The sequence below is a fragment of the Pyrgilauda ruficollis genome, unplaced genomic scaffold (genome assembly GCF_017590135.1).
Source record: "Pyrgilauda ruficollis isolate IOZ18807 unplaced genomic scaffold, ASM1759013v1 scaffold26, whole genome shotgun sequence".
Lineage (NCBI taxonomy): Eukaryota > Metazoa > Chordata > Aves > Passeriformes > Passeridae > Pyrgilauda > Pyrgilauda ruficollis.
The window spans coordinates 8946843-8973728 of record NW_024523933.1 but is presented as its reverse complement, the minus strand read 5'-3'; the positions used below and the strand labels follow the sequence as shown (position 1 = coordinate 8973728).

The window sequence follows — 26886 nt, the reverse complement described above, 5'->3', positions numbered from 1 at the left end:
ATAAATATATAAAAGAACAGCGTCCAAGTAACCCCTACTGTCCATTTCTAGGTAGATGCCTTTTACCTCCCTGAATAGAAAGGGAGGGAAATAAACACAAAGTTTTACAGAAAAAGTAGCATAATTAAAGCATTAGGAAAGATTCTGGCACCAGTGCTCTCACAAAGTAAATACTTGGAAGCAGTTGCTACATCTAATTTTTGAAAACTCATCAAAGTAACAAGAGAAAAACATAAATCACAAGTAAAAACGCTTTCATTTAATGCACTTCTCAGAGGTCCTCCAAGGCATAGCTTTACTGGGGTAGTAACAAGTAGATTAGAACAGGTCTTGATGTTCAAAGAGCAATTAGATACTGGTGTTGGAATTAATCTGAGAGTGGACAACAGAAAAAACTCTTTAAAAGAAAATTTCCTCAAGAAGAACTCATTGCAGACAACATGGAGTACAAGAATTTTCTCTTTAGATTAGTTTTCTTACATCTAAAGTAGGCTATGTCCTAGTACACTGTTCTTATAACTCTGGTGACCTCACTACACAGGTAAGACTAGGATTTGTAGATAGGGATAGTAACTTTTTATGAGTTCAAAATACATAGCTGAAAGTTTATCCACTCAATACAGATCATAAGAGAAATTATCTCCAGCTACAAACTTCCACTTACCTTATTTTATATAATAAAATCCAGTAAAAATTAGAATTTTAATGATGATTTATACAAGCCCTATTTTTTTGCCTACCATACATTTACTTCCTTCAGCTAGGAATGTTCTCAATCCTATATAGTTACTACAGCAACAGAATCATGAATCAAAAGAGATGACAGCTGAAAGCAAACCCAAACAACAGTTCAAAACAATATTCAATAGATAACCACAGTAAAAATAACCTGGTTTCACTTAATAAGGCATGTTAAGCTTTAGCCTGCTACAGAATGGAGGCAAAATATTATTTATATAAGGTAAATACTCATTTAGCAATTAATAATAAATCATGGAAGCTTTCTTCCAATGTCATTCTTTCCCTGCATAGTGTTACAGATTTAATTTGATAAAGAGAAGATCACTTGGGACAGGAACAGGCAGAAATTGTTTCTTCATGGTAAAATAGCAGCATTATAAGATGTCAAGATGCTCAAAGTATCTCAGTTTTGTAAAAAATAAAGTAGCTGTCATACACAACCTTTCTCCCTCTGTGATCAAGTAATAAAAGCTCTGAAAAAATCTTTAAAGTCCTGTTGTGTTGTAAAACTTGATAGTTTGAAGTCCCATCAATGGATCAGGTTTTACCAGTTTCTTAAAAGCTGAGACAAATTCCATTAGACAGTATTAATCACAGAGAAGAGTGTGAAATAAAAGGAAGAAATTTTGGCTATTTTCTGTTGTAGTGTGCTTTTATACTTTGTAATACTTTGTAATAGTCTTGATTTTGTATCCCCTTATTCTCCCCAGATGATGTACCCCTTTTTGTACCCCCTTCCTCTACCTGTGTAACCGTTCTCCTGTGTTGAGATCATCCCCCAAATCCCCGCCCTGGCTCTCTGTCAGTCACTCAGCATCCCATCCCCTCTATCTAGATCTTTCGGTCAAAGCCATCGAGTGATTAGCCCGAAGCCATGGGTCAGCCCGCTTCGGGGCTGCCCCCCCGCTGTTTGCCGACCCGGGGCTGGCCGGGGTTCACTGGGAGGCACCCAGAGAGACGGAGACAATTTTCTATTTTTTAAACAAGCCTTAATGACTTAACTATGCAAAAACTGACAGTGCGGAGCAATAACATCAGTGGTGTACAAGTCTGTGATGTTGAAAGAAATAAGTGACTTCAGCACCTAAATAAGTAACATGACTTGATACTCCTAACCCAATCCATCCAGAAAGTATTCATTTAGGATACAAAAACTCATAAATCCTAAGGCCCTTAAAAATTTATAAAGCCTGTAAAGGGTATCCAAACCAACCATAACCACTTGATGTAATATTTAGACTTTTGTCTAAATAAGAAAACAAAAAACTAATTTTGTGATTCACATACAATGCTAAATCCCGCTCAGCTGCAAAGCTTCTTGGAGAGATTGAATAGCTCAGTGATCTTCCCTTAAAATTCTGCATGAGGAAGAAACATGGGGGGAAGTGTGTGGAGCAGACTGCATTCAGTTTTCTGATTAAATTGACACTATACATCTTTCAAAGAATCACTCCAGTGCCAGACTGCACCATGACGAATGCTTTCCTACATGCACACTCACCATTTTAAAGACTGGAACATGACTGTAGATCTGACTGCTATAACACCTTGGGCCTGCAATATAATTTTTATGAAACAGGGCAGTGACTGGCATGTGATTGCAGTGAAGAACTTGAGATGGGGTTGATACTCTATCCCCCCCAAACAGCCTGTTCCAGTGGCTAATCCCCTTGGCTATTAAAATGTATGGCTTATTTCCTACCAGGGTCCATCTGGCCCATGTACATTAACCAGCTGGGGAAGCACTGGCCTAGATACTGCTTATGCCAAGATATTGGAAATGCATCTCAACCAGCTGAATACCTCCTCACAGCCAGAGATCACCCTGCCTAGAAGATGCATTCACCACTGTGGATTTACTTAGTAGCTCACCAGGTTCATATGCAAAGTCATTTACTCTGTCAATATGGACCCAAGGAACAGCAAAAGAACACTACTAACACCACTTCTCCATGTTAAATAGGTAGTGTCAACTTCTGAAGGTTAAATAGTAAAGGAAAAAAAGAAAATAGGAAAATAGAGCTGTGGAACAATCCAGCACATTTTTCCCCAGAATCTGTCCATGCCCTAAAACTTTGAGTCAAGAGTAACCAATACCACCTTCTGCTAGATTATTATGGGAACAGAAGTAAGTTAGAAGGTTTTCTTGCGAAACAACTTAAACTTTGAATTAAATTCTACATGCTCTCTTCGGAATACTTTTCTTGCTTCATTTTCCTGGAACATTAAATAGAGCTTTCCTGGTCTTCAGAATTCTCATTTTTAAGTTTCCAGGAAAATGCTGCAATGCTGTTCTCACACTGTATGAGGTTTTACGTTTCTAGGTGTGACAAGTTAAAAACTACCACTTGTTCTGAATTCTCAGCATGAACAGTAAGAAGATGCCGAGGCTGGACTTCTTTCAGTGTCACAAAAGTTACTTTCATGTAAATGAGCCAAGTTAGGGCACTGCTCCTTCTACTGCAGCTGCAGCTTCTAGCTGTACTGTGTTTCACTGAAACGTAAAGCCAGATAATGCTGAGGAGTCATAGTCTTCTAAATAACACCCAAACTTTTTTCTTTTTTTAGGTTACATGAGGAGAGTAGTGTCCTTATTTGAGAAGCAGAAAAGAGACTTTCTGGATTCTCTGCAAAAAGCAGTTGATTAATTCTTAACACTGCCTTTGATTTTCACCTTCCTTTCTGATACTTACCATCATTTTACATTGTGATCTTCTCAAGAAAGCTCTGTTGGGTTTAGTTATGCACTGGGCAGGTGAAGGAACTGAGACTGTAAAGTTCTAAAGAAATGAAGAAATTAAAAAGACATACCTATTTTCCCCTTTTCTCTTCTTTCTGCTTAATGTCCCAATTTTATACTTCTCTTATTATTTCTCTGAAGATTGGCGTTTTAGGATTTATTCATCTCAGATTTTTTCTTTGATTTCTTTAATCCACTCCTATGATGAGTGCACAGATATAAGCTAATGCTCAGATATTTTCTGAAGATCTTTGACATGGATAATTTAATTATTTTTGTCACAAGTATAAGTGCTCTTGATTGGTTTTATAAGAGGTGTTGAGTTTTAAGAAAATACGCAAAAATCCTGCACTTTTGTGCATCTTACCAAATTTTTTGACAGTACGTTTCTGTTCCAGTTGCATTAGGAACCACAGCAACTGCAGGTTCCCTCCAGGGAGGGAAGCTGAGTATTAAAGAAATATTTCAACTAGTGAAGCAAACCTGTAGTTAGAAGCAAGACCAAACCTCCGATCATGATTTTTTTTTCACCCTGTTACCTTGTCTATTCTGCATCTTAACTCAAAAACTGGGATGCTCCTGAAAAGCAGCAATTTCATTGCTATCTTTTTTATCTTCTTTCCCTAGGCTCCAGTGACTCTGTAGCAGTGACATTGTCAAGGGCTTCAATATAACTAAGCGCCTTACTTTCAGAATATACATATATCTTATACACAGTTAAGGTCAGCAAAAACGAGTAATCATTGCAGTTACTTGACTCCATTTAAAGCAGACATATTTGATCTAATTTCCTTTTAACATGATGGGACTAAATGCCCCTACCTCACATGTAGACACTGCATTGTTGACTTCTACATTCTGAGAGAGTGAACTTGAATCTTTTGCCCAGAATACACTTCACTGTTACACTTTACTCTTCATTTATTTTTCTCAAGGTCTTGCAGGATATCCTCTGTGGGATCAGCACCTTGCTGTAGTGTTTGGCCTGGAAGACAGAAAGGACACCCTAAGACAGCTAAAACAGCACTAGATAGATGCCTGTTCTGCAGCTGAATCAAGCCCTGAATCTCATCCCAACAGCCTACTGCTAACACCTTTGCCTCTGGGAGGTTCACAATGAAATATGCCATTAAACCATTTTGTTCTTAGGCAGTTACCTTCTCTTCATGGTGCCCTTCTAACTTCTCACTGTTTCATCTTCCATGTTCTGGTATAGTTTGTACCACAGTAACAGCACTGAAAGAGGAAGCAAAATCAAATTTCTTTAAACCAAAGGGGTCATTAATCTGCCTCACAGTAAGGACTAAGAGCAGTGAGCGGAGGAAGAGCCATCTTTAAATCCTAAATTATAGTAAGTACTCAAAAAACATTGTCTTTAAAAGAAAACAGCAGGTTTATGATCCCCAGGTGTAAAAGAAAGGGGAAAAAAAGCTTAATAAACCATTACATATAAAATGGGATTATTAAATGAAGAACTTCATCTTTCCCAGGGGAGTAATCACAACAAAATTTCCTTAAATATTAGCTTCTACCTAATAACACAATAAAGAAATAGACCTTACATAAAACAAATTACAGATTTTAATCCTCTACACTGAAGGAAATCCTTAAATTAGATTGCTATATCAATTTACCGTCAAAACAACAAGAGTAAGTCATGAAGAATCAAGTCTCTCATGGGACTGATCAAAATTGAATTTGCAGTTTCCTGTACTATGCTGACAATCATTTACAATAAAATCGGAATGAGAAAGGGAAATTGTCTGTGGGACCACTGAGCCAGGTAATAGCTTCAGTATAACATGGGCACACAGCTGAAATCAAATTAAAATGTACATAGAATTTTAATATGGTTGAACTAGGTCCTACTTTGCTTATAGGATTCTGGCTTGCAACTTTTAAGTAACAGATCGAGAGTGAAAAAAACTACTCATTGGTTATAGTCAGGAATTTTATGTTACCAGCAATTTGTTTAAAATAACATGACTTTAAAATTGTGTTAAGGAAAACAAAGAAAATTTGCTTGGAAACTCTTTTAGTTTGAAACTTATGACATAATGCAAACACAACGGAAAGCCATTTTATAACTTCAAATTACTGGTCCTTCTCTGTACATCTCTAAACCTTGTAAATTATAACTACATTATCCCATCTTACAAAACTCAAAAGACTTCATAGCCACAACATAAAGAGAAAGGAATACTACAAATATTTAATAATTTTCAGACACCTAAAAATAAATAAATATAGTTATACATCCATAATGTGTTTCACACAAATATGGAAAAAAAGATTGGTATACTTCAGTTTAAAAATAACATATACACTTGATTTGAAAGAAATCTTCCCAGCAAGCCTGGCCCTGCATAACATCATTGCACAAGTTTATTTCCACAAGCAGCCAGCCCATGGCTATCACAGTGGTAGCAGTGGAGGGAAATGTCCACTGGAATTTAGATACTTATCTCTTTGTTCTTAAGAGAAGTTAGTTAATTGTCCCCCAATCAGCAAATAATTCCTCTTTTTTAGAAGTCTGGTGACCTTAGAGGATTCATTGAAAAAGGCAACAAAATATATGAGATCTGGACACTGGAAGTATATCCAGCCTGGATCTCCCACATATCTTGAAAAACACTTGTTCTAAAGTGATTCAGGCCTGCAAGTGCAGACTATATTTATAAAGTATACAAATAATTTAAAATATTCACTGGAGCAGTACCCTTGCTTTGTGCCGCACAAGTACCCTAATCACCAAACTACTACAGGGTAATTTTTCATTTTGCTTCTATCACAGTGGATGCTAAAGAATTACACCCTGCAAAATAACCCAGAAAACAGCCAACTCTCCTCAGTAAATTCTACTGCATTTTTAGACACTACAGAAAACCCCTAGATAAATGGCTACTGTACAAGTACTGAATAGCTATGCAGCTGATCTACAGCAGATCTGTAGCATGCTGTATTTTGACCTGAAATGCATATGCATTTCAAATGCACTGAAATAGTGAATACAAAATGTTCTCTTCCAGAACTTGAGGATCAGCAGATTTCTATCATGGCACTCCTCTAGTCCGCACAGACCTAAGTTCAAGCCTTTAATACAAGATGAAATTTGTAGCTTTATTAAAAATGGATATTACTTGTATCAATAGCTCTTTTAAAAATCCAAGTACAGTGCTCATGGTGTTTTATATTAGTAAGTTTGTTTCATTACCACTGTTAAAATGACTATCACCTACTTCGTTACACGACACATACCTTTTCTGCTTAATTCATGAAGAAGAGAAAGAAAAGTAGATATTCATTTCTTATTTTGCATGTAAGCAAATTGCCACATGATAAGCAAAAGAGGGAACAATAGATTTGACAATATGTTTACAGAATCTTGCACATTTCTACCTCTCCAGCAGGAGGGAGGCAGTAAGCCAGGTTTCATTTACTTCAGTATAAAAGCAAACACCTCCAAGCAGCTGATAGGCTGGAAACTCAAGTGTGAGCTTACTGCTCAATAACCTGCTTTTGTTCCCAAACTTTATTCACAGCTTGCACTGTCAGACAGGGTGGCTGTAAGGTTTCAAACAGCAGGGCACTTCTGAGGGCTTTCACTTTGGTGTGTAGAATAGATCACTGGGGCACAGCTTCAGACACACTTCAGTGTAGGGATCTGAAAGTGTGAAATTTAGCTAAGTGTCCAAGCTGTCATTACAGTCAATGGTGACATTGGGCTCAGCTCAGTTGTCTAACCTTAAGTTTCCGGTGATATTTGGCAAGTCCTGGGGTCTTCAGTGACAACCTTTGGTTTTTGTTTCCACAGGAGCAAAATTCTTCTCCCAGGTTTATGTGTACAGTACCGTCCTTTTAATTCTCTCTTTACTATACTTCATCTACTTCAAGTACTGGTATAACTTTTTTACAGGAAAAGTCAGTGCTTGGTTTTCTGAACTTTGTAATAATGTATTTTAATGTTTTATTAATTCCAGTTTGATGCAATTCTATCCTTCCTCACTCTTCCTTTTTGCTGTTTTGACACAATCGCTTTCTAATTTAAAATGTCACTTAAAATACAATCAGATTTATCCACTCTAGATGTAAACATACCTATCTTTAAAAATTCCATGTAAGACCACATAACGTTAGATTTATGTCTGTTGGGAAACCAAAGTGGTTTTACCTCTCACAAAGCCTTTGAAACTCAGTACATGAATCCACTTCTACACAGTATGTCAGGTTCACCAAGACACAATTTGAAAACCAAAAAAAGGTTTAAAATAAGACTGTCTGTACTGTAAAACCTGCACAATTTTTTGAATTTCCCATGTAGAATATGTAGTTCATCTGTTCATCTGTTGAAGTGGCAGTGTGATCTATTAGTTCTATACACAACAGTTCCACTATAGAACTAATAATGAAAAAAAAAATCATGTATCAAGTTATGAACAAATTTTTGTTCTTTTAATACTGATATATAATATTCTAAATTTAAACCCATTCTTGCAAGAGTCTTCATGACTGAAGCAATCCATCCTATTACATTATAGTAAAGAACTGTGTAATCTTCCTAGAAAGATTAATGAACAAACCCTTTTTGCTGGAGCATAACACCCATAGATTAATCTTAAAACTAGTTAAAACATTCAAATCACTAGGCTTTTCTTTGCAAATCACATTTTAAACCCGTCCTAAGGCCAAGAAAACTCTGTTGAGCAGTCCAGTCTAACCCCTGGCCTGCAAGCAGAATTCATCTTATTTACAACATAATTCTTGTTCAAATTCAACTGTTTTCTTGTCCAGATGTTTAATGTTGTCATTGGAAAACACTTGCTAATATCGAACCTGTATTTTCTTCGCTGCAGTGCGACACCATTGGGGCTTAATCTACTGTAAAGGAGTACAGATAAGCACTTTCTTATGTGTAGTTTTTTCTATGTAGATTTCAGAGCATATTTTTTCTCTCTTCTTTCCAATTGGTTCGTGTCTTTCTACCCAAAACTGAACAACGTTCTCCAGTTTACGAATTCAAAACAGAAATTTAAATTCACAGATCTCTTCTGTCTTTCTGTTTAAGAATCTTAAAATAGTTGCCTGCCTGACAACATTATGAAACTGCTGACTTTGGTCATCTTTTGATCTGTCATTATTCACAGAACTTCTCCTACAGAACAAATCCGTTGCAAGATATCCCCTGTACCATTATGTCTTCCACTGTTTCTCCCCAGGTAAATGGAGCACTTTGCATTTGTTCCCATTGAACAATTTTTTTGCACTTTGTTTCCATTGTGTCAGGACTATTCTGAGTTCTGTCTTTCAACAAGACTTGACTTGCTAACTTTTTGGGTTTTTACTTTTTTTTACACAGAATAAAAATACTAAGTGAAAACTTCCACTCATGTTTGAAAATCTTGGAAATCTAAAAGGCCTCAGGCAATTCTACCTTTGAAATAATATTAAATATTCATTCAAAACCATCAATTTGATACTATCGTTTCCGCTGGAGTTCAGTCCTTCAAACTCCTGCATTTTTGTCAGCCATTATCAACTATCAACTTCCCAAAGTTCTCAGAATAAGCAGGAAGCAGGCATCCATGAAAATACAAATTTTCTATGGCCAGTGCTCCCAAGGGAATGCTTTAAATTTGTACTTCACTTCCCTTTTCAAATGCATAAGAACTACATAAGGCATAGAAAAATCTAAATTAGCATATGTCTATACTGAACACTGTGTTACAGAAACATAAACCAAAACAGCAGTTAGCTGGGTACTAACAAAAATACAAAAAAAAAATCTTAGTACTCACTGAGTATGAGACTGAACAGTGCACCAACATCAGCTTAAATGTAACTCACACTATTTTAACTAGGAGAAATAATTGATGGTAAATGAACAGGCTGAAACTAGAATACAGGAGCACAAGTGTACAGTTGAAAAGAACAATTTAAGAAAAGACTGATGTAGTGAAAACTGTTACAGAAGCCATTAAATGCCTGTGCATATATATATATATATATATATATATATATCCCAGGAGTGCCTACAGGCACAGCACACATATAGGCAAATAAATATCTAAAGATAAGAATGAGACAAAGTAGAACCAAACTCCTTTGGAATGATAAAAGACATGCTTGAAACACAGAAATAAAACTCAGGATTAATAATGAAATTTTAGGTATTAATCTAACTCTCTACATTCCTCCACTTATAGCAGTCCCTTTGTGTTGTGTTTGATGTATTGACAGACATACTGAGTCCAAATCTAAGTTATATTAGCATATATCCTAACGTTTATCGTTAACGTTAACGATAACGTTAACGTTTATCCTGCTTTTTTATTATAAAGGACTCAAAATACCATATGAATAGATGATTTCTGAAGTTAATGAAGTCTCTGTAACAGCTTTGTTCCTTAGACCTTAGCTCCTTAGTGGGTATAATGATTCTTCTGTGTTATTAAAATTCCCTACTTTTTCAGTCCAGAGGGTAGAATGATCATAGCTGTGGGGAAGGGCTGCAGAGCAATCAAGAAAGAGGAACGTAACTCTGGTGAACCACAGATATTTTTGAGACTGTCATCTCTCAGTATAACAGAGTGACAAATGGAGTCTCTCAACCTGTCCACATTTTTGACTTTTAACAGAATCCCTAAATTTAATTTAATTAAAAGAAGTGGGATTCACCAGTATTTAGATTTAGACTTATTTATACCACACTTAAAATATAAAGTATTATGGAGATGCGAAAGAAGAAAATGTTAGAACATCAAAGCAGTTTGTATTGCAGATGATACGACAGGCAACATATCATTTGACACCATGAGAGATATATAGCAGCGCTAGCTGGAAGTTTTCTGATCTTCAAATCATTCTTCAGAAAATTTCACAAGTAGAAAGCAATTGAATTAATGCCAGGGCACATTTAGTTTCACAAAGATGAACAGAAATTCCATTATTTCTTATGGCTTACCAGAGAAAGCAGCTCAGAAGATTTCAACCCATTTTCTAGTTCACACAATTTACTTTAGCTACTGACCAAAACTTCTTCCTATTTAAATGTAATAATTGTACTGTGATCTCAAACAATATGATGCAACAATGTGACTTCATTTAATTCTGCTCTAGAATCAAGTGGAAATTGATCTACTGCATAGCAGTAATTTAATAGAAAAACATGAAACTGCATCAAGAAAGCCTGATTCAATATACTTCAGTAAGAGTCTGACTGAGAGATGCGGGACTCCAGGTGGCTCTTGAAAATGCAGTTTATTACATCCAAAACGTTACACCAGTCCAGGGTCATGGGTGACAGAGGCTGTGCCTACAGCTCTCAGCTCCAGCTGCAGGCAGGCCTGGAGACCCTTGGCTTAGGTTACAAATGCATTTTCTTTGCTGAGCATCTTAATACAATAGAACCAATCTATACCTTAACTTTTATCTATAGCCTATCATAACTACTACAATTACCATATTCATGTTACTATTCTCCAATCACTAAAAGTTAGTACATTACAGTTTAAGCTAGAAGTTGTTTTTCAGTTTTCTTGCAGTGGAAAATTCTGAGACCTTTTTTCTGCTTGCAACATCAGCAGGCTTGCTTGCCTGTGCTAGTTTTTTGCTTGGTAAAAACATCTTCCTGTTTGAGGTGGGCTTATCTTTGCTCTAAGTCATAAAAACCCCTTTTAACTCACATACCCTTTGCCTCCTTGGTTATCCAGTAAGACTGGCTCAGCAATTCTTTTCTTCTATATCAAAACTTGCTTTCGTTTCTATTCCTTCTTCAGATTCTACAATCAAAAATCTTTCTGCCAAGCATACATATCTGTGAGCCTTTTTTGTCAAACTTTCATCCTTCCCAGCACTTCAGAACTTACGTGGCAAAGGCATTAAATTTTTCCTACACAATGGAAGTGTCAGGTAATGTTCTGTTGAAGAGTGCAGTTTATTACCTATTGCATACAGACACACACTTGCCAAGTGCTCTGTTTCAGAGACAGGCAGCCCCATTCAGAAATGATTGATGCTTCCATATTTATAAAAACTATGCTACAGTACTAGAGTTGCTAAATATAGTAGCACAAAGAAAAGGCCATTTGCTTTAGACTCCACAACTAAATGCTTATCTCTAAACTTCCCTTTCAACCAGACAAGCTGTTATCTTGTTCTATGTCATACATGGCCACTGTTTAAAGGGTTATGAGCTCTCTTGTGGAAAAATAGTGAAGTGACACAAGATATGCTATTCTCTTGCAGAGCACTCCATCCTATGGCAGATCACCATATTCTTAGATGCCTATTCAATTCCTCTCCAAATTTTAGAAATTGTAGGGATTTGTTTTTTTCTCTACACAAAAACCAGCACTGCAATGTGACTGAACTGTAACCCCGGTTGCACTTGTTAATCTTTTGATTACAGGTATAGACAAAGGTCAGTATGAACTTTGAGTAACATCTAAAAACTGTACAAAAATGAGAGTGTACATATTGAGGTATGTCTACAGCATGCAAATGTAAGGTTTAAAAAGGATTTGGGTTTACGGTTGGAGATGTTATTGCAATTCCTGTACAGCAGCAACAATCTCTTCCTCAAATATTAAGATAAGAAATACTAAAAATCAGAAATGTGCAATAATGTTATCCTATCAAAATTACTGTCTTGAAACAAAATTATCATATAGCTTAAGCTCTCTAGTCACCTTTCCCAAGGGAAAAATGATTTATTGCTCTCCATAATGTATCTTCCACTTACCGGATTAATATCTTATTTAACTTCATTGCCACCCATCCTTCTCTTCCCTTACTATTCCTCAAAGCTATTAAAAAAGAAATAGAAGATTCACAATGAAAAAGAAAACACACATCCTGAAACACCCCAAAACAGAAGGAAAAAACTAACAGTACTCAGTAGGACCCAGTACACAAGTGGTGCAATTTGCACCATGTAGCTTGACACGTCCTAAGATGCATGGAATTTCTGAAATATTTGAAAATTGCCAATAGTAACTGTCAGGAGGCAGCACTTACCACAATACAGAACCACAGAATTTTCACAAACATTAGAGGGTGACAAAGATATGTCAATATATACAGATTAATCTACTCTCATATGCACACATGCACACACATAATAAGTTAATAGACAGATGGGCAGACAGCTGCCTCATTTCACCGACACAGTCATCAAAAAGTCCCTAGTAGTTAGACACGCTGAAGACTCAGGATCTCTAGACTGTATTTAATGCTGAATGGAAACACACCTCTGAAGACCTCCAGAGCCAGACACAGATGATTTATTTTAACTGCCTACTTCTCTCTACTGAATATATAAGACACTGAGACAAAAACATTAGCTATTTGTTCTGTTGAGATCTAGTCCACCCCTTTAAGGCCAACCTCAATATACTTTAAGAAGAGGCAGGTGACAGCAGTGACAAAATCCATGACATCTGCTCCGTTCTCTACACAACCCAACAATCCCCTTTCTGCGTGATTCCTGAGATGTCTGTCCAGTTGCCAAAGTAGCAGAAGAAATAATCACACTCCTAGCCGCCTAGCCCAGCCTCATCTAAACATAAAAGGAATGCCTAAACATTTGGCGGTGAGATAGGCACTCTGTCATACTGTAATTCAGATTGGAAAGAACCTTAAAGAAGTGTCCAGCCCAAAGTCCTGCTCAAAACAGGGTCAAAACTGAATTCAGATCAGATAGAATGTCTTACTATGCACCTAGAATTCCAAGCTGAAAAAACATCAGCAGCATCTTATTGTTTTTGAATCTGTAATAATTCAGCTTTAATTTTAGTAAGCAATGGTTGCAAGTCTTCAGAAATTAGTGGTATATTCAATAGCATGTTTTTCCACAAATAATTACTTCAAGGTTAAACAAGTTTTTAAATCTAAATAATACCAGAATCCATGCAACATTCTCTCTGTTATACCCCCTTATATAAAAGGAAAATAAAGACAAAACTACTAAAGCCTAAAGCATGTACTTCAAAAATATGTGAAGTGTATAAGATGCATAAAATAGATTTTGCTTTTAAGTATATGCTTTGAAAAGTATTTGTTTAAATGCAAATGATGCACCAAAGAGCATACCAAATTTAGCATATTGTAGTATGTTCCAAACTCTAGGTTAACTCTTATAGTACCAAGAAAAAGATAATAAACAGAATTTGAAAGGAAGAACAAAGGCAGAAAAGAGATTAAAAGATTTCTCTGTACATTTTATCAATGATTCCTTGATTGTAACGTCCTTTGACAGCTGTGTTAGGCAGGCTAAATGGCAAAACTCCCAAAAGGTGGAGAGCAACTCGCAACTCCAGCTTGTTTTTAGCATTAGATAGCCTAAATTAAAAAAAAAAAAAAAATAAAAAGAGGCGGCTTTAGGACTCCAAAGTCAACTTTGCATTTTCAGGACCCCATTCTGCTAATTATTTCAGCAGGTTAAAAACAAGAGAGTTGCCAGAAGGACAACTTCCCAAGCCTGTATGAAGTTACCATGTTATCCTTTCCAGTGAAGCAGTGATAAAGGTTAATAAGCACATACTATGTCTTGTCATCACAGACAAATGACAAGACTTTAGGGCTTTGTCCTCAACACATGTAAACTCTGTGTCTCCTTCCACCACATAAAACCTCCTATCTCTATCTCCTCAGCTTGTTAACCAATTTCTGCATTAACTTATGCACAATTAAATCAAAAAGAAACTAATAGTGTCCGAAGAGTAACTGCAAAAAGGAAACCCCACCACCCGTCCAAATAACTATTATTTATCAGGTAACCCCCTGTTGTTTATTAAAACAACTATGGTTCAACATGCATTTTTTTTTTTCAATCACATTTACAAACTCAAGAGTCTGAAAAACTAGATCTGAAAAAAGAATCTCAAAAATCTCAAAAACAAACTACCCAAGAATACTACTAGAAAAAGACAAAGAATATAGTGGGTGGAAACAGTGGTATAAAAAAAAAATCTCTTTTGTAGCACTCCAGGCATTAATTTTGCATTTTAGTATGGCCTAAGTTAAAGAAGTTAAAAGGAATGTGAAGTTATATATTTACAATTAAAATCAAAGCATCTCACTAGAATGATTTCTTACTTTTTCTCAAATATAATTTTTTTAAAGGCACAAATTCCAAAAGCAAAGCAGTTTCTAATCACCTGCATGATTTAGTATTCCTTATTTGAAAGCATAAAGCATAGGGAGAAGCTAAAAATTAATAGATAACTTTTATTACATCATAAAGAAACAAAGATATAAATCAAGAAAAGTACGAACAAGTTTGGAAACAAAAAGCAGAAAGCTTTACCTTGAAAAGCAGCTGCATTATGAGATATTAAAAATTTTAATGTAGCACTTGATGTTTGAAGCACTTGCCGTATGTCTTGCTTTGCTGCAATCTGATACCATTCTTCCATCTTTTTGGTACAGCATGTTGGATTTTCAGAAGTACAAATCTGGAGATCAACACCTAAAGAAAAGGCAGTTACACTGATTAATATAAAACAGAAGTATGCAAAACACAAACACCAAAGAGATTTTTTTTTTTACATGGGTATTGACACACAGAAGAAATACCCAAAGCTTTAAAAGATTTGGTCTTGATCAACAGAAGGGGACACTAATTACAATTCTGGGAAGAATACTTATTATAGTTAATTAAAGTCACATAATGTAATTTCCCTGACAATGTAATCTTGTTCCAGCTGTGAATATTGCTAACTAATGTTGGTAAAATATGTTGAATATGCATTGTACATCACGATACAGGTGGTAGATGTCCCACTCCTGGAAACACTCGGGATCTGCTTAGATGGGGCTCTAGGCAGCCTGATCTAGTTGAAGATGTCCCTGCTCATTGTAGACTACATGACCTTTAGAGGTCCCTTCCAACACAAACTACTCTGTGATTCTATGGTCCTCTAGAATACTGAACTGCTGGAGCAGCTCATGGCTGCCACTCCTGTGCTTCTGTGACTCTTGGACTAGAAAAAGCTAACTACTTCCAAACATTACAAACACACCAGTGGAAAGCCCATTCCTGACAGGCGCATAATGAACATGCTAACATTAACTTCTACATGGAGCAGTCCTAACGTCCAGTCTAATCTCCCTAACTGTGTCTTTAATGCCAAACATTCCCATGAATCCATGACATTGACTCCCTACTTCCCAAATAGGTTGGGAGACACTTCTACAAAGGAGTATTTTTTTTTAATTTTGATCATACTAAAATCCCAGAGAGAAAATTCAATACTTTTATAATGTTACAACTGGAGCATAATCAAGCATAAAAAGCATTAATCACCTTCCTCGTTATCATGTGGTTATATTCAAAATCTTTTTCTTTTTTAATACTGTATCTAAACAATGCTTTCTAATATAAAGAACAAACCTATCATGAAAGAATAAATACGAGAATTTAAATTATATTAATATAAAACTTAACAGTCCAATCCAAACTGTGGTCTCAAATATGTTATTTCACTGACTGATATGACAAGATTTCCCAGAAACATAGTGAAAAACTTGTTTTTATTTGCATGACCTTTCAACTTCTACATTTTAGTTATTAACAAATAATACACAAGGTAACTGCTCACACGCAGTTCCCTGTGTACACAGGCACAGACATGGATAATACTTGTCTAATATTAAAATGAAATAACCTAAAAATTAGGCCTATTACCCAAACTCTTCTTAGTATTTTAAATAATCATTAGGCACTGCTTAGCTTTTAAACCTTTGCCACTTGTAACGCAGAAGTATAGATATACAGATATACTTTTAAAGCAGAAGATATACATCCTACTGCTACAGGAGCTAATTTGAAACTTTATCAAGGCTTTATGGACTTGAGTACAGCTTCAAGACTTTCAGCAAAACCCAAAAATAATAATGAATATTCGTATTTGGCTTCAGATGAAACTTCAGTATTATTTTATTTCCTTGATTTTATGAAAAGTATTTTTAAGCAGCATCATTTGAACACGAATCTCATTCCCAACCCTAAGTGAATTTTGTTTCATAGTTTTAAGACTGCTAATCATGTACATATGAAGTACATTTTATTGATCTACTTTTGTTCCAGCTCATTAAACACAGCTGCTTTCACTGGCCAGGAAAAAGTAACCAAATACAACATACAAAGAACTCAACTGACCAAAAACTGAACTGTTGCTCAAAACCCATGGAGTGGTTTTCCAGTTGTTTTTTAGAGATCTACAGAACAAGGAACAGCTTACAGATAATGTTTCAGAAGACACATAAACCAGAATGTGAAACAGGTCCTTCCATTTCAATACAAGCAATATTAAAAAAACCACACAATTATTTTCTGAGTTTTCACATCTAAAAAACTTTCCATCTTCCACAAGAACTGTTTTATCAATAACCAATTTTGAAATAGAGGGAGAAAACACTTTCTACTCCAACAAGGCATATTGGCTCTTTTCAGTACCAAATTCTGATGGCTCTACACTGTGATCCACTTTGAAACAAGATCACAAGACAGCTAGAAGTGAAATACCTTAGCCTGTAATAAAAATATATTGAAGTAAACAGTTATGGTATAAGAAAGGTTTTAAAACTAAAAATAATCTAGATGAGTCTAGGAAAGACAGTTTGAAGAAGAAAAATGTAATTGTTCTAAGGTGCAAGATTACCTATTTGGAACTGATTTTAAACTTTTATTTGTGGTCTCAGCTGTACAAATCTGTATTTTCAGTACCTTGAAATAAACAAATGCTGACAGGATGAGGACAAATGACAGATCTGTGGTAAATTTCTGTCTATTTAGACTTCCAAGAGACCAATTCCAGGGTCTGAAAAAACCCAAAACAGACTTAGGATTGTCATGACAGTCTTTGAAAAGCCAGCACTGAAATGCCATATGGCTTGGACACAATTGTCAAATGAGTGGTTTATTTCAAAATGGATTTGGAACCTGTATCAGACCTAAGTCCTTCTCATGCTTATCCTTTAATATTTATAAACTTATTTTTGTTACAAGCACCACTCCAGATTTAGCATTACTTGCTATCACTACGATTGTTGTAAAGTACTTTAGCTTTGCTCAGTAAAAGAGATGGGGATCAGTCTCAAGCAGCTGGCCCTGACTGTCAACACTGTTGAACTATCATCTCCCTTTTTTCTGTGGCTCTATTCAGCAGGAGTATTTCTCTCACCTGCACATCAAGAAATGGTGAATTCTATATACTGCTTTCAAACAGCACTGCAGACAACACTGTAGAACAAGTTTGGCTCCTTCCTTATACACTCCAAGCTCATCTTCCTGCCTACTAAGAAGCACTCCAGCAAGGTGAAACCATCCCTTCATACACTCACGCTACAGTTCACAGAACAAAACATGTCATCCTGTCCCAAAAGCCCTCCTATTTTTGAGACTGCTTGAATTTCAGGGCAGGGGACCCCACAGTGTCTTGGCATTACAAAAGCATCGTATTGGTTCCCAGGAAGATTCAAGAGAAAATCCCATTAAGAGAGGACAGTCCATTCCTTCTACAGGACACCAGCCTCAAGCAATGTAGACAAAACCCTGTCTGCTCCACTCAGCATGAGAGTCAGGAGGCAGTCCTTGACCTGCAACACCTTTCAGGCCAACCCAGCCAGATCAACATCACTGAGTACTGATGACTTCCTAGAGAAGCTGAAAGATTGGACATTGAGATAGGGGAACTGCTATATACCTGAGCCCATGTTTTTGTTGATTTTAATCTCAAAATATCGCCAAATTTCTTTTCACAGTGATCATTTTATGGATCCAGAGGTGAAATGTTCACACACATACAAAATTATGCTGTTGGCAACAGTCCTTACAAAAACAGATGCGATATAATGAATATCAGTAACTGATTTGACAGAGCAATTCACTTTCTGTCTGGCTAAATCACATTCCAGAGCTCTGAATGCCCGTTAAAAAAATAGAGTAGTTAGAAGTGTCCCTACCTCCATACAACAAAAGAAAAAAAAATTAATTTGACTTGAGGTAGAACCAAAATCCAAATTACTGGAATGTAAATTATACTAGAAACCCAAATTAAAATTCAAATATGATCTTGGAATTGCATTAAAGGAACCTGCTGGGTTTTAAACTGACTTTTATTGTTACTTTAAGGGGAATTAGCAAGACTATTTTAACCTGAATTAACAATAGTACCACAGACCAACTTTTTCTGGCATTATCTCATCCTTCCAGCATGGTTTTTCTCATTTATTCAACTTCATATTCATTATGGTTCTCTACCAAAAAGCCTTTACAGTAAAATTTTAAATAATTACGTCTTCACACTCTTTTATGCTTCTTGTTCTCATAATTGCACACATGATCTTCCAATGTTTGCTGAAAAGAAGCCTAGATTGACCCCTGAAAAAATAAACCAACCCAAAACCAAAAAAGCAAACAAATAGAAACCAACCAAAAACAAACTGCTGAGAAAAAATATCTCCAGCAATTTTTTCACCCCACTTCATTGGGAATTGTTTGATTCTACAGTGACAGTAAATGTAACATTTTTCAATAAACCACAGAATTCAGTTTTATGGTGCAAAGAGAAGCCTAAAAATTGTTCACTGAAATACCTACTGGAGGCTCTCTGTTAAGAAGGCAGGAGTGAATGGTTTACCAGCCATCCTATTCTGCTGTTACTAAAATCATACCATAGAATGGTCTGGTTTATAGAATATCTAGTTACAACCCTCCACCATGGGCAGGGACATATTTCATTAGACCAGGTTTTTCAAAGCCCTATCAAGCCTGGCCTTGAACACTTCCAGGGACAGGGGATCCACAACTTCTCTGTTCTAGGTATTCTGATGGAAAGAAACCAGAGAATAAATATTATTTGCAAGCAAGATAACAAGAAGAGCTCAGAGCTCCCATTCAATCGGTCTGAAAAAAAATGAACTGCTGAAATTAGCTAAAAGCTCTAGATTTACTAGCATATAGGGTAAAATAGAGTAAATCTTTAAAAGGGTGAAAATCTTCAAAAAAGTTGCTTAGGTTACAATACCAGAAATTATATACAATACCTTGAACATAGGAAATAAAAATATGTTTAAAAGAATTTTGCAGACAACAATTTCTTTTTCTTTTTTTTTTTCCAAATAATCCAAGTCATATTGATCCACAAAAATAAAAAAATAAACCTCCAGACTGAACCTTTGAGTAATTTTTATATTTATTTCATTCTTCATACAGCAAAAAAAGAGTGCCTTTTAGGATTCTTAATTACTAAGGTTATTCAGTACAGTCCCACCAAAAATGTACTTGTAGCAAAGAACCAGACAGGAAAAACACAAAGTACTTTTGCAACTAACATTTAAAATCAGCATGAATGCAATCAGTGTTCCAATACAGCATGTGATGGGGCTGAGCATAAGTCTGTACTATAGTTCCCAAATCACATTTACAAAAGACCAAGAACAGTTCGTCAAATGTCTTGATTGCTAGGGGTAGCAATAAGTATCTTGGGATTGGTAAATATATCAATTTATCTTGATTATTAGTTGCCATTTGCAACATTATTATATCCTGTCCTAGGTGGATGATAACAGAAACTCAAATTTGTAGTTTCCATATCCTCAAGATCACCTTCATGTACGTATATATGTAATTTCTACATAGGATGACAGAGGTTATTTCTTTCGCCCTTAAAGATACACAACCTTTATACAATAGCTGCAAAACTAATTATATAAAATAATGCATCGGTTTTTGAGCTAACATATATTCAAAATGCAGACACATGACAATCTCCAGAACTAGAATTTGCATGATTTACTGATATAAGGCTGCTGGTTTTATTCTTACTAAGAAGAGGAAAGAATGGGAATGGTACAGCCTTTTTTTGCACATGCAACAAAAACAAGGCAAATATAAACCCTATAATTTTATTGACTTCCACTGCATACAAAACCATACATCAACCAGCATTCCTGCTGTTCTTCAGCTGGTGATCATGCTCTACCCCAAAGACTCAGCTTAAGACATTTAAATGAAAGTGTTCTTAAGTTATATCTAAGGTACCACTAAAATAAAGACACAGAGGCAATGCAGTAGAGGCATTTATGCAGCATATTCTGAAGTCAACACCAACATTTGATAATGGAGTAGTTCCAAGATGCCGCAGCTGCACTGGCTGTCCTCTGTGGCTGCCCACAAGGAGCACCTGCGATGCCAAAGGTATCCCACCCACCGCACACTGGGCCACCAGTAAGTTTCCATTACCAGAAAGATGTTAAGTTTCCCAGAGTTATCCAGTTTCCCAGGCATCTGTCAGCCTCACTGGGAACACTATGGAAACCCTAAGAAAACTAAAATGCTGCTAGATGCCCAGATTTCAGCACCAAAATTAAACCTTGCAAAAGGCAGCTTGGAAACCTGTTTTTATAAGTGGACACCTACAATAAATGTGTGCGTTGTATGGGTGCATGTGTGCATCTTATACACAAATACATTTCTTAGTGCCGTCAGAAAAGGTTTAAAATGTTTTTACATCTTGCCTCAAAAGAAGGCTTAATCAAAAGATCAGTAGCAAAAACTGACATTTCTCTTCACATTATGATTTGAGCCTACTACTTTTAATCACATCTAAATCTTCTAAAATACTCATTTAATCCCCATTTTCTTGTCATTGCCACTTCTGGAGAGATTTAACTGTTTGCAATTATTTGTTTCATGATATCTCATATCAATGCTACTCAGAACAAGAACTCTGGCTGCCCACAGCAATGTAATTCCTTCAAAGAGTGAAAGGCTGCTGACCATGCAGCTGTACCACCCCTCCTGCTGCCCACTGTTTGTAAGGGCAGCAGCAGAGAAAGGAATTCTTTTATATTCTTACAATTCAAATACAATTCCTTCAAACAGGAAATGCAGAAAAGTCAAAATCAAAAGAAAACAGTGAGTGGTGGTATAAAAAATATTATATGGGAAAGGAGGAAATCAGAGGAGCAGAGCAGAAGAAGCATATATAAGGTAATATAGTTCTTTTCTCCTGAGTCAGCGTATTTCCTCCCTATCCCTAGCACACAGATGAATGGCATAGTAATCAAAAATAATAACAGAGGAAGCATAAAATTTACACTAGGCTATGGAATGAGAAGAACATAGATAAAGTGATACCATATCATTCATACTGAGATTATTCACACAAATAATCAACACAAAAAACTAAATCACTGACAGGGCTGTAACTCAGATCTCACTTTCCAGACACCTTCCTTTGCACAATACCTGTCTCATCAGGCTTTCCAATTGAAGTGTTTATTTTCTTTTTATCAAAGACAATTACAAAATCTTCAGGTTAGGACAACGCAAAAAGACAACCATGCATGCTGATAAATGTAATAAATATAGTACTGGTAATAAATATAGTACTCCAATTTGTAAACACACACTGCAATATTGACTGTGTTAAGCATTATCAGTCAAATTTAAAGCTAGAGTTATTAAAAGCTCTATTTTGGAGGGATTCCTTTAAAATAAACCTAGTATGCCGTATCTCAACTTGCAGACATAATAAAAACCACACAAATTATCTTAAAAAAAAATGAGGGTAGTTATTGATATTTTAAAGTGAGGGGGGCATTAACTCAGCTTTTGCTGCATTTTCTGTCTAAAAAGCACTGACTCACATTTACTAGTTAACTTGTCATCTAAACATGAACACACTTTACAGATGGGTAAAAAAAAAGCTGTTTTCACATCCTATATCTCTGATCACTAAAATACTTTCATTTTAATTCTCTGAGTTCAGTTGAGGTTCTCACAAACCTGGAACCAAAACCTCAAATCTAAAAACCTACACCTTACTATATACGTGCTTTGCAACGTCATTTAAAATTTAAAAAAAAATCATTGCTGATACAAATGCTAGATATACTCAAAATGCCATGAAGACTCCACTTTCCCGGGAATTTTATTCCATTACGTTCCAGTGACAGGCAGATATCCAGTACGGAAAACGCGCAGCCCGACCACAGGCAGCGGTGTAAGTCATTCCCGTTTCACAGCCCAGCGACTCCAGCAGCGCCAGACTGTGGAGCAGCTCGGTGGCTGTCCCCAGCCTCCAGGGCCCCCCGGCACCGATGTACCTGCGCCTGCCCACGGCCGGCTGGAAGCAGGGCGACCCCAGCTGAAGCCGGCTCGCTCCGCTCTGCGCGGTACGGAGGGGAAGCGGGTGGGCACAGGGGGGTTTCAGGCAGGTGTCGGGGTGCCCCAGTGCCCACAGCCCGAGAAGAACGCTTTCTCTCTTGAGTAAGGGGCCAGCCGCGATGTCGCTACAAAGCGGGGGACCCGATGAGCCCGCGGTGCCCAGCCCGGCCACCAGCACCACCCACCCATCGCCGCCGGCGGCACAGAATAAAAACCCGGCGGCCCCGCCGCTCCCGATGCCTCCTGCCCCGCCAGTTCTGCCTCACCTGCCCGCGGGACCTCCGGGACGCCGCCGAGCGGGCCGAGCCGCCGCAGCTGGAAAACTTTCCGGACCGCCTCGCAGCTCGGCGGCGGCTCCGCACCCTCCGAGGCGGCGGCCAGGAGCAGGATGCTGATGGTCAGGACACCGAGGAGGAAGCTCTTTCCCCCCATGGCCCGCGACCGCCGCCCGCTGCCGCAGGGACGCGGCCGAGGCACCCCGAGCCGCCGCCGCGGGGGTAGGCACCGCCCGCCGCCCCCGCCGGGACCCTCCCCCGGCCCGGCCCGGCCCGGCCCCCCCCCCGAGGAGGAGCCCCACGCCCAGGGTGGCAGCGAGAGGGCACTGCCCGGAGCCCGTGGTGGGTCTGGGGACCAGAGGAAACAGCCCTGCGCCCTACCACGTACTCCCGGGGTGCCGGAGTGCGGGCTGCGGAGGAGAAACCCAAAGGCAAAGGAAGCGCTGACATGGTAGGGGAGCAATTTCGACCCAAAAACACGAAAAAAAAAATTACACTGTCAGTAAGGTACGCCGTTCAGTTTGGCTTGAAATGCCAAACTTTTGTTTTTCTGACAAGTTTCCAAGAATTCGGCAGTCTTCAGGGCATCTTCAGAAGTTTGAGTTTCCTGAGGCAAACGTGACACGGGACCAATTTACAAATCTATGTCCTGTCTACAAGCTGAAGTCCGATGGGAACTTATAGCACCAAGGAAGCAGGTGGGAGGCATCAGGTTAGCTTTTAGAACAGCCTTCTTGATGCCAAAATTAAGAATAATCTCCATGCACAAATTTTAAATGTCACACCTTACCCCTTACAGCCAGAATTTTTTCTTAGTGCTTCGAAGCTGCAAGTGGTCATTCAGTGTAAGGCTTTCAATTTAAAAGAAATCTTTAATCCGTGCCAGCAATTTCAACACATGACTGCAAAACCAGTTCTAAGTGTGGATTATTCCACACATTTATTTTAATCCAGTTAACAAACCAAAACATAAGTTATTAAAATTTGCACTAGAGATCAACCACTACTGAGCGAGCAATAAAACAATGCCATTTCCAGTCTGCTGAATGAGAGCTCATAAGGGGAGAGGACTGGTATTTCTCAATCATCCATCCTCCTGGGCTTGTCAACTTCCTTCTGTCAGCAAGCTCCAACACAGATTATATGAAATGTCCTTTAACAGAATTTGTTGTACCTTTCTTATACACTGATGTATAAAGAGTGTACACAGATAACAGGTTACAATCTTCTTGATAAAGCACACTACAGCAAAAGACATTTTAGGCCCCCACAAAAAAAAAAGAGGGGAGGGAGGGAAGAGAACAGTGAGTCCTACTGCAAATAAAAAGATTTGGTTTAGATTAAAGTAAATAAATAATAAAATAAATTGCAATGTCTTGTATAGAAGCTGATAGTAGGCAGTGAACCCCTTGCCATTCAAGAAAATAGTCTTTTTTAAGCTACTGAAAAATACCACTGGGGAAAACAGCCTGAACATGGGAGCCAGAGAACATAGGATCTCATTCAGCAACTTGAAGATGGTAGAGCAAATTCTGGAAATGATGAAATGCCATCCTCAACACCTAATACAAGATGTGCAGCACTCACAGTAAACTTATGAAAAAATGAAGTACTAGTATTCAGGGAAAAACTCTTCAATTTAAGAAAACTTACAGATTTCCTACTTACAGATTTCTCCTTTACCCCACAACCACATGGAAGTTTGCCTACAGCAATAGATGATGCTGGGAAATCTTTAGAACCCCTTTGCTTCAAATGGAACCAGTACTTCCTCATGCCCTCCACAAATAGCAAATCAGAGAAACCTCTATCCTCCAACTCTACAGTTTAGGGGAAGAGGGAGGTTTTTGGTAAGAAATTGAATGTGCATGTTATAACTAGATCTTATCATAGGAGAAAGATTCTAGTTTGGTCCAAAAGGTGAAGTGGGCTTTTGTTTGTTGGGGGATTTGGAGAGTTGGTCTTTCAATTTTTATTTTTTGTTAATAATTTTAGCATAAGAAGTTGAAGGAAATAATTATTTTTTGCTCCATTAGAAGACTGAGTTTAATTTCAGGTTATATGCTTCAAAGCTTCCCTGATTTTAGTGTGTATTTTAGCTTAAAATGTGTATTTTATCTTAAAATGTATATTTTAGCTAACAAGTTTCAAGAATTAATTATTCTGGGATGTACTAGACTGAATTTATATTTGCTAGTGCTGTTTAGCTAGTAATGAGCAGGCGCCTGTCTCTTGCCATAGGGCTTACTTTTGTGACTGTATTTTGAATCTACTGCTTTTTAGTGGGCACATTTTCCTTTTGCTTACTGTATTTGCTTACTGTATTTTGCTTTATCACCTTACTGTATTGTGCCTGGGAATGCTTTGGTAACAGCCATTCAGATGTGCCTCCAAAGGATGACAGGTGGCCAGAGTGTGGTGGCTGCTGTTCCTGTCCTGCTGTACTGGACAGGCTGGAACTTTAGTCTGAACTTGAGTTGAAAGGTCTGTGACCTGTGAATGAATCCAGGATGGAGAACCCCATGCCAGAGCAGGTGGATGCCTGAAGGAGGATGTGACCCTGTGATGAAGCCTGTGATGAAGCAGGTTTGCAGAAAAAAGGAACCCCCCTCATTTTAGTATGAGAATATATATACATAAATATGGAGTTTATGAGAGAACATTAGCATTGGCTAGACTTGTATCTTCTTGGTCAAATCCTGAACATACACACCTGATGGCTCCTCATGCACGTCTAGCTGTTAGCACGACTTAAGAATACCCCTTCTACAAATTCTCCCTTTGCCTCTTTTCCTTAATCACAAACGATACCCCTCTATTACCTGAAACACTGGTGCAATGCCAGAGGAGGATCTTCAATTTATCCCTCCAAATTACAGGAAGCTAAAATGAAGCTTTCTATTATTTTTGGAACACAGCTAAGTTTCCTCTTCATCTACACAAATGACATTCTCCTTTGGACTGTCATCTTGTAACAAATGAAAACACTTTATATGGCTGTGCCACCTTTCCTGTTTTCATTTCTTCAGAGAGCTACTACAAAAATAACCCTTTCCAACCTGTTGCTTAGACCATGTTCACTTTTCTCATATTCCTTATTGTGTCAAACACAAGTTGCTTGGCTGCGGTTGCATATCCTTCTAAGTGGTCCCCTCTCAGGATGCAAAGGGGAGTTTCTACTTCCCAAGAACTACAGCACCTGTCTCCACATTGTGAAATGATCATATACTTTCATGCTATTTATTCTCATGTATCTGAAAGTAGTTCAAACATCTATAAAGCTGCCTCATAGTAAAAAGATTTGAAAAGTGATTTAGAAGTGTTTTGACTATTATTTTTATACATACCACAGTAAAGGAAGGAAATCAATCTTTATTGATTAAGGAGACAGACTAGTGTCTGTGTTGACTGCTATGTTCACATCATCTCCCAGTGTCAAATTCTATTTCTAATATATGCTCTCTGTAAGTTCTTGGTTTTGATAACATCCTTTTGATTTTTATATATCTTTGAACAGAATAGGGATCCTAGGACTGAAACAGAACTTCTTGAAGTTACAAGAACAGCATGGGGAGGAACAACAATAAAACAAAAACCACACAACAAATCACCAACTTTTTCTTCAGTAATACAGAGCTATTATAATAATTCTATAGATTTATTGAATCCAAAAACCCACAAGACAAAAAAAAGAAGCCAAACCCAAACAATTCTCTTATTTTGGGTTTGGATAATAAAACTAGTGAAGTAGGACTAAAAGGTACACAGCATTTGTATTCATAACAATACCATACTTACCAACGATACCATAAACTTAGTAAGGCCTGTAAAACTTCACACACAACTCTTAATTCATCTAATCGTTCATTAGAGCTGAACAAATTGATACTAGTCTTGCAACATTTTTACCTGACTTTGAGATAAATTCTCTATAATGTTGATTGGGATATTTTGAT

At 37.4% G+C, this 26886-nt stretch overlaps 1 protein-coding gene across 1 annotated transcript in view; it reads right to left on the bottom strand.

Annotated features, from left to right (window-relative positions):
• The window catches only part of GPC5 (glypican 5), a gene marked incomplete at its 3' end in the record, with an annotated part of 189856 nt that extends 166769 nt beyond the window's left edge, over positions 1–23087 (bottom strand). Inside the window, 2 exon segments of the mRNA XM_041471253.1 lie at positions 14787–14948; positions 22922–23087. Coding sequence (XP_041327187.1) covers positions 14787–14948; positions 22922–23087 — 328 coding nt within the window.
• Between the last annotated feature and the right edge of the window lie 3799 nt (positions 23088–26886).